Source organism: the organism of the source record quoted next, unplaced genomic scaffold (assembly GCF_019419815.1).
Source record: "Pyrus x bretschneideri cultivar Hongxiangsu unplaced genomic scaffold, Pyrus_bretschneideri_v1 Contig58, whole genome shotgun sequence".
In the NCBI taxonomy this organism is placed as follows: domain Eukaryota; kingdom Viridiplantae; phylum Streptophyta; class Magnoliopsida; order Rosales; family Rosaceae; genus Pyrus; species Pyrus x bretschneideri.
In genome coordinates, this window is record NW_025999796.1 from 1,612,137 (window position 1) to 1,625,162 (window position 13,026).

The 13,026-nt window shown below is 39.2% G+C and overlaps 1 protein-coding gene across 2 annotated transcripts; it reads right to left on the minus strand.

The window, feature by feature from the left end:
- Positions 1-8,160: 8,160 nt before the first annotated feature.
- On the minus strand, positions 8,161-12,166 carry LOC103958128 (beta-glucosidase BoGH3B-like). Of its 2 annotated transcripts, none has more exons than XM_048571240.1 (10): positions 11,995-12,166; positions 11,585-11,854; positions 11,127-11,331; positions 10,886-10,976; positions 10,640-10,788; positions 9,823-10,066; positions 9,632-9,736; positions 9,307-9,489; positions 9,009-9,213; positions 8,161-8,816 (listed from the first exon to the last, which is right to left on the minus strand). In XM_048571240.1, exons 2-10 carry the CDS (start codon positions 11,814-11,816, stop codon positions 8,332-8,334), a joined length of 1,899 nt encoding a protein of 632 aa, XP_048427197.1. In that variant the 5' UTR covers positions 11,817-11,854; positions 11,995-12,166; the 3' UTR covers positions 8,161-8,331. The 2 variants fall into 2 exon arrangements, with proteins under 2 accessions (XP_048427197.1, XP_048427196.1); XM_048571239.1 differs by having other exon boundaries at positions 11,999-12,165.
- Positions 12,167-13,026: the final 860 nt, after the last annotated feature.

A 13,026-nucleotide genomic window follows, 5' to 3' on the forward strand; every position in this document is an offset into this window, starting at 1 on the left:
GTGGAGTAAGCACAGGTTTGCACTCTTTTAGACCAAATTTGTCTAATAAAGAGCTTGCATATTTCTTTTGGTGGATGAAAATGCTTGAAGTTGATTGAACTATTCCCATTCCAAGGAAATGATGGAGAAGACCCAAATCAGTCATCTCATACTTTCGTTTCATGTCTTCCTTGAATTCTTCAAGCATTTGTTTGTTACTCCCAGTATAGATTATGTCATCCACATAGATCGACACAATCAAAATGTCTTTCTCTTCTGCCTTGATGTACAGTGTTGGTTCACTTAAACTTCTTGTAAAACCACACTGTGAGAAATATGTATCAATCTCTCCATACCAGGCTTGTGGTGCCTGTTTTAGACCATACAAGGCTTTGTGAAGTTTATATACTCTGTCTTCCTCCCCTTTAGCTACAAAACCATCAAGCTGCTCTACATAAACCTCCTCCTCTAGAACACCATTTAAAAAAGCTGATTTGACATCAAGTTGATAGAGTTTCCAACTCTTTTGTGCAGCCAATGCTATAAGGGTTCTGATTGTATCTAACCGAGCAACAGGAGCAAAGGTCTCATTGTAGTCTATTCCTGGTTTCTGGGCATATCCCTTTGCAACAAGCCTTGCCTTGTTCTTTTGCCCAGTTCCATCCAGATTGAGCTTGGTTTTAAGACCCATTTTACTCCAATTATAGGCTTGATACTTGGCATGTCTACTAACTCCCAGGTTGCATTCTTTTCAATCATGGAGAGCTCATCCTTCATAGCATTCATCCAAGATTCATCCTTAGTCACATCTTCATATTTCTCTGGTTCTATAATGCACAGATTACATTGAGCAAGTACATCATCCAGCTTTCTCCATTTTAATGGAGTATGATCAAATGACTGAGTGTCACTCACACCTGCACTTGACTGTGAGTTGATCTGTGTATCATCAATACCACTTGCAGCTTTTTCCAATATGCCAGATGATAAACCACTTGAAACTTGAGTGTCATTTTCTGTATTCTCACTTCTTGGTGTATCAACAGAGTCAAACTCATAAATAGGCAGTGACATATGTCTTTCTGTGCTTCTTTCCCAATCCCAAGCTGAGTTTTCATCGAACACAACATCTCTTAACAGGATCAGTCTCTTAGAGATTGGATCAAATACTCTATACCCTTTCTCACATTTTGCATATCCAACAAAGACTCCTTTTATACTCTTGGGTTCTAGCTTGTGTCTTAGCTCGGATGGAGTATGAACATAACAAACTGAGCCAAAAATCTTCAAATGAGCAATACCTGGTTTCCTTTTGCTGTAAGCTTCAAAAGGTGTTATGCTATCCAGTGATTTGGTAGGACATCTGTTTAATATATATACTGCACTGTGCACAGCTTCTGCCCACATATAGTAAGGCATTCCTTTGTCATGAAGCATAGACTTGGCCATTTCAATCACAATTCTGTTTTTCCTTTCAACCACTGCATTTTGTTGTGGAGTGTAAGAGAGAGACAGTTGCCTTTGGATTCCCTCAGTGTCACAGTATTGATTGAATTGATTTGATAAGAACTCCCCTCCTCTATCACTCCTTACACATTTTACCCTCATTCCACTTTGCAACTCAGTCATGGCCTTGAATTTCTTAAAACAAGTAAGAGCTTCAGATTTAAATCTAAGAAAATACACCCATATCATCCTGGTTGCATCATCTACAAGCAACATGAAATACTTGTTTCCTCCAGTAGACTCGTTTCTCATCGGTCCACACAAATCAACATGAACCAATTCAAGTGGAGCACCTGCTCTTTGTGCTTGACCACTAGGAAACCTTTCTCTGTGTTGCTTACCATATTGACAGCCTTCACACACTTTGTCATACTCATCTAGATATGGTAAACCATGAACCATGTCTTTGTCCTTCAATTTCTTGATTCCACCAAAGTTTAGGTGACCTAATCTTCTGTGCCAAGTCAGAGAACAATGAGCAAAACTAGTCTTCAACACAAGTTGTTTCTCAGGCCGTAGAGATAGAGGATAGCACCTGTTTTCTTTCATTTTTACACGGATAATTTGACATTTCAGAGAAGGACAATCAAAAACAGTACACATATGTCCACCAAACACAAGATAATATCCGTGCTCATCCATTTGTCCTACACTTAATAGATTCTCTTTCAAACCAGGTAAGTACATGACTTCTCGGATGTATTTTCTTCCTCTGTTAGTCTCAATTTCTAGTGATCCCATTCCTGCCACATTAACTAGCACTCCTGTTGGCATTTGAACTTTCCCTGCAACATTTGTATTCACATCAACAAGAAGATCAACATTTCCTGTCATATGATTACTGCAGCCACTATCTATGTACCAATCTCCATTAACCTTAGTCTCAGCAACTGCATTATTTGCATAAAATAAGTTTCCTGTCACGTCCATTTGACTTGCACAATTTGCCTTTTGAACAGACTTTCCAACAGTACACTCTCTGGCCCAATGACCAAATCTATCACAGTTATGGCACTTAGATTTCCCCTTATATCTACATTCACCATAATGAAACTTTGAACACACCTTACATTGAGGTTTTACACTCTCTTGACCCATAACCTGTGAGGAAGTACTATTCTGTGCAACATTTGTGAATGATTTTTGCTGAAACTTTGGTTTTGAATCCCATTTCTTACCCTTTTGATTCCAAATTCTCTGTGGTTTAGAAGTACTAGACTGAGCATAACTTCGATTCTGCCCTTTTGAACTAACAGTAAGAGAAGAAAATGCTCTCTCAGTTGCATATGAGGAATGCAAATCAAACCTCTGCTCTTGACTCTTCAATATAGCTAGTACCTCTTGCAGTTCAACAGATTCTAAACATTTGGTGTTTTCTATCACTAAGCATATAGGATCATATATCTTAGTGAGACTGATTAACACCTTCTGAACTAATCTCTCATTTGACAGAGTTTCACCAAACGTCTTCATTTGATTAATCAGATCATTTAAACAAGTAAGATACCCAGTCAAGGATTCATCATCACGCATTCTAGTGTATTCAAATTCTCATCTAAGACTTTGGAGTTTCACAGATCTTACCTGATCCCCACCGTGATATTCGCCATATAAGAGATCCCATGCCATTTTTGCTGAGTCTGCATTTGCGATTCGAGGGAAGATCTGATCGGAGACTGCGCTTTGAATGATTCCGAGAGCTTTTGCATCTTTCATGAAGATTGCAGCCATTTTCTCATCATCATCAGCATCAACATCTGTATCTTCATCAGTCTTAGCTTTCTTCTTCTTCGAATCGGAAACCGAAATCCCTTTTTCACCAGATTCCATAATCCATGTGACTTGAAAATGGTAACCATTTTGATTCTCCAGAACTCGTAGTTCTCACCGAAGAAGATCGGGGTCCTCACTTCAGCACTCCCAGATCCAGCCATCGTGAGCTTGTGTGAATCCAGAAACACGTAGTTTTTAGATCACAAACAAACTCTGGCAAACTTCACCGAGTCCAGAAACGGTGATGTTTGAGCTCACAGAAACACGCCTAGATCTAATCGAAACCAGGCTCTGAGGCCATGTTAGTGTAACTTGATTTTGCTGGGTTTTATTTACAGGAAGCTAAACAGAAGCAAAGCAAAGACAGAAGAAGCTGAAACGAAAGTTTTCTTTTTCTTGTTCTCTCATGCAAAAAGTTTTGCAGAGGAATATTTCTACTACATCAGAAAATGAGCACTAACTCTCCTTTACATTAACTGATGGCCTTAGCTTTAGGACCACACAAAAACACTACATTTAATCTTAGTCACTCATCTACCTAATTACATGGATCAAACAACACATGACACTCATGGTCTTACATCTTTTTTTTTACTTTACACTTGGCAGATATGCTCAAGTGAATACACACATTAAACTCATCTTATTTCTAATACTCAATCAGCTAGAGACTTATAATTCAACAATTCTTATATATTTACCCTTGTGGCCAACTAAACAACTTAATTCCTATTTGTTAGGTTGAGAAATGCTAAGCAGGGTCTCTCAAAGTGAGACAGTGAAACTCTCATGGACTTTCTACTATCTCACGTTTTGGCACAATATTTTATCAAGTTGGCAAGGGAATTGTGTTAAAAATATGAGGTGATGGACAGTAGGGGTGGGCATAAAAACCGCCAAACCGCAAAACTGCATCGAACCGTAAGAAAAAAAACCGAAAAAAATTGTGTTGACCGGAAAAGTCAATTTTGAGTGAAAAACCTAACCGAACCGTTCAAACCGGTTCCGGTTCCGGTTTCGAATGACCAAGAACCGACCGAACCGAACCGAACCGTTTTATTAATAATAAATAAATAAATTATATATACACACACATGTCATGGTATAATAGGTTGAAAAATTGTGTACAAGAGCTGCTGCTTCTTGCTTGCTCTCTGAAGTCTGAAAACCTGCAATTTGCTTCATCATTTTTTTGTTTGTTGACTGATTGACCAGTGCATATGTATTTTAGTTGTCTCTTTTTGTTGACTTGGTGCCACTACCAAAGACATTTGCATTAAAAAAGATGTGTTGTATGCAACTTTATGTAATCAGTTTTAGAAGATGTATTTGAATGCATAATGATTTGGTGTTCAAATAATTTATTATTAGGAACCGTAAACTGGCAAGAACCGAATCGAAACCGGTGTAGACCGAACCGTAAAGTTCTAGTAATAAATTTAAGTGGAACTGCACCGAATCGAACCGTTAATATATTTCGGTTTCGGTTCCAATTTAGGGGTGGAACCGCATCGAACCGCACCTTGCCCACCCCTAATGGACAGTCTATAAAAAATTTACTTTTGAAAGTCTTCTTACATTTCTCTTGTTAATGAACCGAATAGTTCCATTATGGTAGAGTTATTTCTTACCTATTTTTCTTCATTCATTGTTTAATATATTTATAATATTTAGAAAAGTAGGGGAATTACACAAATTAAAAAGGTAATCAATCAATAAGCATTAAACTTTAAACTTCTTTTCCATCATCAAATTTTTTTTAGGTTAATCTTAATTTATTACGCTAAAGTTTCTTGATTTTGTACATGAAGTTTTTTTATCTCAAAATGGTATCTAAAGTCATAATTTTGAAACAATCTCATACATCTGTTAAGTTTTCCGTCAAAACCTGACGTGACACCCACATAGACAATGACTGGGTGACATGTGTCGGTATGGGCCCACATGAATACTAAAAAATTAAAAAAAAAAACAATTAATAATTAATAATTAATAATTAAAACAATTTATAATTTAAAATTTAAAAAACTAAAAAACCAAACCTAAACCTAGAAAACCAATCTGAGTTCATCTCTCTGTTTCTTTTTCCCCAGCCAACACAGAAAATCATGATCCTTCCTCTTCCTCCGCCTCTCCCCCTCCCCCTCCTCCTACGCCGGCGCCGCTCCCCTCCCAGCTTTCTTTTCTCCCTCCCATCCAATCCAGCGACCAACCCCTCTTTTCTGTTCTCCCTCTCTGCTCTCCCTTTTCACTTTTTCTTCTGCCTTCGTCCTCTCTCCCAGATTCCCTTTCAATTCCTCCCTACTTTCTCTGTTTCGCAGACCCTCGCCACCTCTCTCTCGCTCCTCCCCTCTTGCCCTCCTCTCCTCCCATCCTCTTCATCCGTCCCAAAACTCTCCCAACCCCCAACTCCCTCTTATGCCCCCTCTTTCGCTCCTACCCAAAGACCACCCTCTCACCTCTCACTTCACCAGATCGGGCTATTGCAGCTCTTGCCCCGAATCTCCTCGGCGAGGGCCGTGTGCAACGACGGCAAGGGCTTAACGGTGGTCGACGAACGCAACGGTTTCACGTGCAGCAAACTACATGGAGCTGCAGTGCAATAAAACGGGCGGGTTATAGATCCAACAGATTCGGGTTTGTGAGCAGTGGGTCCCACGATCGCCACTTTTGTCACCATCGCCTCCGCTTCGCCTCGCCCAATCGCCGCATTTTTAAGCTCGTTCTCGATTTGATTCGCCCAGTTCCAGGGCTGATTCCAAACAGCGTTGTCGAGGCTGAAAGGATGGGAAACGTCTTTCGATGGCATCGGGGAAAATAGTAAGCTCCCAGCAGGTCGGATTTTTGGTGGCGCGATTCCAGGATTTGCACTCGAACGAGATGAAAAGGAGGAGTGACTCCAGTCCGACACGGATGAACACTTGAGCCAAACAGTTCTGTTCTATGTCCTTCCCACTGAGGTTTAGGTTCCGCCGGTGGTTGAGCTTCCTTAGGTTGTCCATGGTGAAAATTGGGGCTTGTTGGTTTGGGGATTTGGGAAAATGTTTTACTGTGATTTGGAGAGTTGATTGGGGTTTGAAATCTTTTTTTAAATTTTCTTTTGTTTTTTATTTAATTTTTTAATATCCATATGGAGCCCATATTGACATGTAGCGTCTAGTTACTGTCCATGAGAACGTCATGTCATTAGTTAATAGTTGATTTAACAATATTAACGGATGTATGAAACTGTTATAAAATTATGACTTCAGATACTACTTTAAGACGATAAAAACTTGATATATCAAATGTTGAAAACTATAAAAATGAGATTAACCTAATTTTCTTTTTAAAAACTTCTTCTATTCTGAGAATCAGGCATTTCCAACTCTAAGACAGCAAACCTTCACTAATTCATCTTTGGAATTCTCTTCTGAAACAACAAATCAATTAGGTAATTCTTAAACTCTTAATTTACAATTTTCTTGCTCGCGACATTAGCACTAATCTTACCTGTTGCCATTGCTAGTGTTTAAAGAGCTTTTTCTGCTGTGAATGTATTGAAAAGTGATTTTGAAACTTAATAATATTGACAATGATGTGATTATGAGAAGATTCCATAACATGAAAATGTAAAAGTATCCCACATTGACCGTATATTTGATAAAAGAAAAGTTTAAACATTCAACCCCACTCCAACTAATATCAAGGTTTTTTGTAATAAAATCTCATACATGACGGATTGTGCAGGTGATAATTAACAAGTTGGGGACAATATCGGTGGTGTTGGAAGAGAGCCTTTGGCCCGTCTGTCTGATAATTTTACATGGTATCAGAGCCAAGGAGTGGGTCGGTAATGTATTGCCACGTGATGGGTGGGTCCCCTTGACCTTGTATGTTAATGGTCGTCCCTTGGCCCCGCATATAGGGTGAGTCACCTAGGCTCCACATGATTGTAGATGTGTGGATCTCGCATGTGTGACCCACTAATTGGGTCGATGGGGCGTGTTGAAATATCAGATATCGATTGTATCTTTAAGAAAGAAGAGTTTAAGTATCATACCCTTCATTCCAACTAATACCGAAGCCTTTTGTGACAAAACTTCATACCTGACGGATTGTGCAGGTGATACTTAACAAGTTAGGGACAATATTGATGTTGTTGGAAGTGGGCCTTTGACCCGTCTCTCTGATAATTCTACTAAAAACTCGTCGAGAGCAATTGTAATTTTAGTAGAATGTTTTATGAATACCATTAAGACTAAGGACTGTTATTTTTATATGAGTTTTTCTTATTATCTTTTAATCTTATAATTATTAATGTTGACCCTCCTTCAAAATTTTTCTGGTTATGCCACTGACTTCTTCCAACAGAAAGATGTGTTGTATTTAGAATAAGTTATATGTATACTGAATACTTGCACCACAAGTAATAAAACTTCTTTTACAAAGGATTGTGCATGTTTGGCCCAAGTTTAGTTCTTTTTAATGCCTTAACTGTTAAGGACTTTAATTGTTTCTCGATATTGTACCAAAAACTACTGAGATGGAATTAAATATAAACTGGTTATATTCAATAACACCACTTTAGTCATTCATAAGTGAAAGTAAATTGAAAATGCCTATTCAACTGGATAGGTTCTCTCCTATCAAAATGCCTATTGACGGTCCTGCTAATGGTCGCACCTCATTGAAGCAAATTTAAAATGCTAAATGTTTGCTACCCAAAAGTTTAGGAGGGGGAGGTTACCAATTCTAAGGCCAAGGCATAGCACAAACGCCTGTTTTGGACATTTACAGAGAGTTCTAGCCCCATTTTTGGGGTTTAAATATCGCCCACTAAGAAGAATTGTCAACTGCGGGACTCAAACCTAGGCCTTAGTTTAGCAAAGAGAACATCATTACGAACTCAACCAACCTTCATTGGCTAAAAATGCTAAATGTTGAAATTGAAACCACGGGTAAAAATCGACGGCAGAAACGATACAACATATTATTATGCTCTCTCATGGGAAAAGACTGTTCTACAAAATCTTATCCATGAAACAGCGAGCAACAACCCTTCATGATCGGATACGAACGGTCCCCGTATTACTAATTCTTGGTTGGCTTGGTAGTGAGACCAAATCCGAAAGGAAATAGAGGGTCGTAATGTGGATCACCAACGTTCATTGGGAGCTGGTCTACTGTCTTAAACCATGTGCGTGCAAGCTTGCCAGTGAATCCGTAATCACCAAATAATGCATCCGTCACACCTTGGCCTTCTGTTCCTGGAAGCCAAGCTGCGACAAGTGCGTCAATTCCAGCAAGATAGGGTTGAATCACGACAGGGCGCCCAGAAATAACCACGACAACACATTTCACAGCTCCACACACATTGGCGATTGTGCTTGGTCCAGGTTGTGGTATGGTCAGATTCAAGTTATCTCCAAATGTTTCGGCATATGGGGGTTCGCCCACAGCAACAATAGCGTAGGAAAATTTGTTGGACTTCACAAAGTTAGCATCGGGGTTCTCGTTGTAGACAACTTGGGTGGTAGGATCAACTGTACTTTTTATGGCACTGAGGATTGTGGTACCTGTTACAACGTTGAGTCATTGATTAATAAACTATTGGGTATACGAATATACTATAACAGAACATACTCACAAAGACTTTGATCAGGTGAGTTTAAGAAATATAAATTGTTTCCACACTTTTTTTACGGTGAGATGGCTTGTTAGATCATTCAAAAGACCGATGAAGGCGTAATGGTTAACTCAACACGTACCCATTGTATTATTGTTGCCTTCAAGGCCCTGCCATGTGATTGTCCAGCCTCCACATTGATTGCCCAAGTTGTTAGCGTGGCTTCCTGCTACTAGTATCTTCCCAGCTTTCTTGGGAAGGGGAAGCAATGGCTTATAAGCAGATTTTCCATTCTTTAGCAGAACGAGTGATTTTCTTACAGCTTCCCTTGCCAATTCTCTGTGCTCCTATGAAAAGCCAGCATTTGAAGAAAAGGGTTTGAATACGGCAGATGAAGAGATCAAGGTTATTTTGTATCAACGAGCTAGAAACATACGGACCTTACTTCCCAGCTGGCTGGCCAGGCTGAGATCCGCCAAGGGATTCTCAAAAAGCCCCATAACAAACTTAACCCTCAAAATTCTCTTCACGGCATCATCGATCCTGCTCATGGGGATGATATTGTTCTTGACTTGATATGTTAATTCATCAATAAAGTCAGTGAAGTTGTAGGGAACCATAATCTGTAACAACCCCAGATATATGTTAGCAAACGAAAATAAAAACCTGGCATGTCTCGTCTTGAGGAAGTACTATAATATAAACAGCATGCCGAAAGCTTATTACAATATAATGGCCAAAAGTTACACTTTTAATTAGACTAACCATGTCGATTCCAGCACCAACTCCAGCTTGAACCGAATATGAATAGTTAGCTTTGGGAGGAGATGTAATCCTGTCAATACCTTCCCAATCTGATATGACGAAACCCTGACAGCACCCACCAAGAGACAGTTATGCCCAGCACTAGTAATAACCACCACAGCAGACAAGTTACGTAAAATGACATTCCTTACCCGGAAACGTAGCTTGTCCTTTAGGTATCCGGTTACAAGTTCTTTGTTTGCGTGCATTTTCTTCCCATTCCAACTCGAGTAAGACACCATAACTGTTGCAACACCCTTGAGGATGGAATTGAGGTATGCAGGCATGTGAATACGGAGCAATCCATTCAAATCAATCACAGTGTTGTTCTCATTGATGCCGTTCGTTGTGCCACCGTCTCCAAGATAGTGCTTAGCACAGGCCGCAACCTTTCCTCTAGAGAAACGGTAAGGAAGACGAATTACACCCAATTTTTTTGGCCAAATATTTGAAATAAAGAATACATCACAGGTAGATTACATATACAATTGATTTTTCGCCAGCAATTAAAATAGGCTGAACCATATGTAGTTTGGTGAATCAACACCCTGGCTTTGATGCCTAATTAAAGAAGGCTCTAGGCCAAATTAAAGTGTAAAATATGGTGGAAAATACTAGAAGGACACCGAGGCATAGTCTCAATCTGTCACTTTCAAATGTTTTGCGTTCGACCAATCGAACCCCAGCTAACCAGAAAAGGCAGGAAATTTTAGTAAATATAAAAAACTTGTGGAACTCAAGTGTTGTTACTCAATCAATGCTTGACCACTATATATCTAACCAGGCCTACAATGTGGTCATTATGATCAAAATAAATATGTCTGTAGAGGTACTTGTCTGAAACTTTCAAACTATTTACGGATAAGAACTATCACGACACAAATAATTCGCCCTAAACAGTGAAACCAATAAAAAGATCTCAAGTAGCAAATTTTTGAAAACTGGAAAGATAAAAAAACGAAGTCTTACTTTGCAGTAGAAACATAGGGAGCCCCCTTTTGAGCAGTGGGAGGCATGTCTCCTTGCAGACCAGGTATTATCTCAGTCATTGCTTGAACAATCTTATGGTCTTCACTATAGCTTTCGTAGCACCTACCCCATCTTGGATCTCTGCAGACCTGCAAGAACAGTAGTAATACATTGTTTTAGTGGCATGCTTGGTCAAGTTTTGAAGTTTGTAAGTAGGGATCTTGGATAATAAGACTACTCAATTACCGCAATACATGGGGCAAAGACATAAGGAATTCCGGTTGCCCTGACTTCAAGGGCAGTTGCTTCCCCAATTCTCTTGACAAGATTAGGATCTCTGAAACGGATAACATGCAAAATGAAGCATGAGTACATTGATTAGAAACATCAGGCTATTTAATTTGACCGAAAGATAAAAAACTTTCAGTAATGCTTGAATGAAGTCTGTGGACTTCCACTTATTTGGGTGAGAATGAATGTGACTTGCCTGGTGGCTCCCAGTCCAACATTGTGAGGGAAAATAGTAGCATTGTAGACATTGTTGTGGCCGTGAACAGCATCAATCCCATAGATCATGGGAATCCCGAGACGCGTAGATAAAGATCCCTTTTGGAGGCCATTTACCAGATTGATCCACGTCTCAGCTGAAGCTTTTGGGGCTGGTACACTCCCACCACCACTAAGCACACTCCCTGCAGAAAAACCAAATATCCCATTAAGGCATTTACAAATTATACTAGGATCATTTCATTGGCTACTAAAACCAACTTTGACATTACTGTAATTCCACTATTTTCCCTCCCTGCACCCAAGTTTAAATTTCGCTTCTAGTAGTTTAGATTAGATTAGAATATCGCTCGAATAAAAAACCCAGTATGGACAAACAGTCCAATATGGACATGTTGAGATGAACAATTGAAAATATGGGTGAGATTGTTTGGTTACCAATGAAGTACTTGGTCATGACATCAGGGGTTGCCACTGTGCGCTCGATCTGCGTCATTTGGCCAATCTTTTCAGCAAGAGTCATTCGCTTCATGAGGTCTCGGATTCTAGCATTCAATGGCTGCTTTGGGTCTTTGTATTTGAAGTAGTCAGCTTCTGTCAGTCTCAGAGCTGGCAGTAAACAGCAGCATAAGAGTAGAAACCCCGTTAAGGATATCGAAAATCTCGCCATTTTCGAACCTCAACTGGAGCTAATGGATTGTTTGTAATCTGCGGGGAGGCCAGACCCAACAGGGTTCCATTAGAATACATACAGGAAGAAATGTAACTAAACATAAGCAAACAATGAAGAATGCTGTATAAGTAACTAAGATTAACAACAACTATTCGAAAAGTTGAGAGCATTCTACTTGCATTGTAAGAAACTGAGCTCAAGAAACTGCAGAGAGGGGAGAGAGAGACACACGCACACAGAGGAGAGAGGGAGAGAGAGAGAGAGAGATCTGGTAGAAAGTGGAGAGGTCAGTTGACGAAGGAGAAGAAGGGTGGTGGGTGCTACTTATAGAAAGTAGCTTTATGATTTATGGACATTTTCTGAGTTTTCCAACTCGTCTATTTATCTTTTTCTTAAAATTAAAAAAAAAAAAAAAAAAAAATTAAAAAACTCGTCTATTTATATTAAATTATCTTAAATTCCATGAGTTAAATCCATCCGCCCAAGGATTTCTACATAACGTTCATTAAAATCCTCCCCCATGTGCTAAAACTTGGCCGCCGGAGCGTGTTTTGTGCAATCACACACAAGAACATGGAGTTGGCTTGGATTCTTTAGTGTATTTGAAATACAAGCACTTGGCCGCCGGAGCGTGTTTTGTGCAATCACACACAAGAACATGGAGTTGGCTTGGATTCTTCAGTGTATTTGAAATACAAGCGGGTGCACTATGTATCAAATGTAAGTAGAGAGCCAACGAGGGTTGACTCAGTTGGTAAGATTCACTCCAACTGATGTAGTAAAAACTAACACACAAATTAAACCATTTTTAAATAGTTGTAGTATATGAAAGTAGGGATCGTTCTAGGCCGGAGATTAGAAGAGATGCTAATCTACTCAAATTAGACTCAATTACACTTAACTAGACTCAAAAGCAGAAAACTAGACTCTAATGACTTAAAACAAACTAGAATGACTTAAAACAGCACAAAACAAGCAAATTGACTCAAAATAGAAACTAAGGGTGACCTTGGATGAATTTTAACTTAACTTGACTCAAAATACTAAAAAGACACTAGTTTAAACAGATTCTAACTAAAATACACGAAATATAAAGGGGAAAGTGGTTTTTGACGAATTTAAAGTAAAAGCAAACAAATTTAAAGACTCTAAACAACTTTGGACGAAATTGGGTGTTTTAATGGGTGAATGGCTAGCTAGAGGGTTC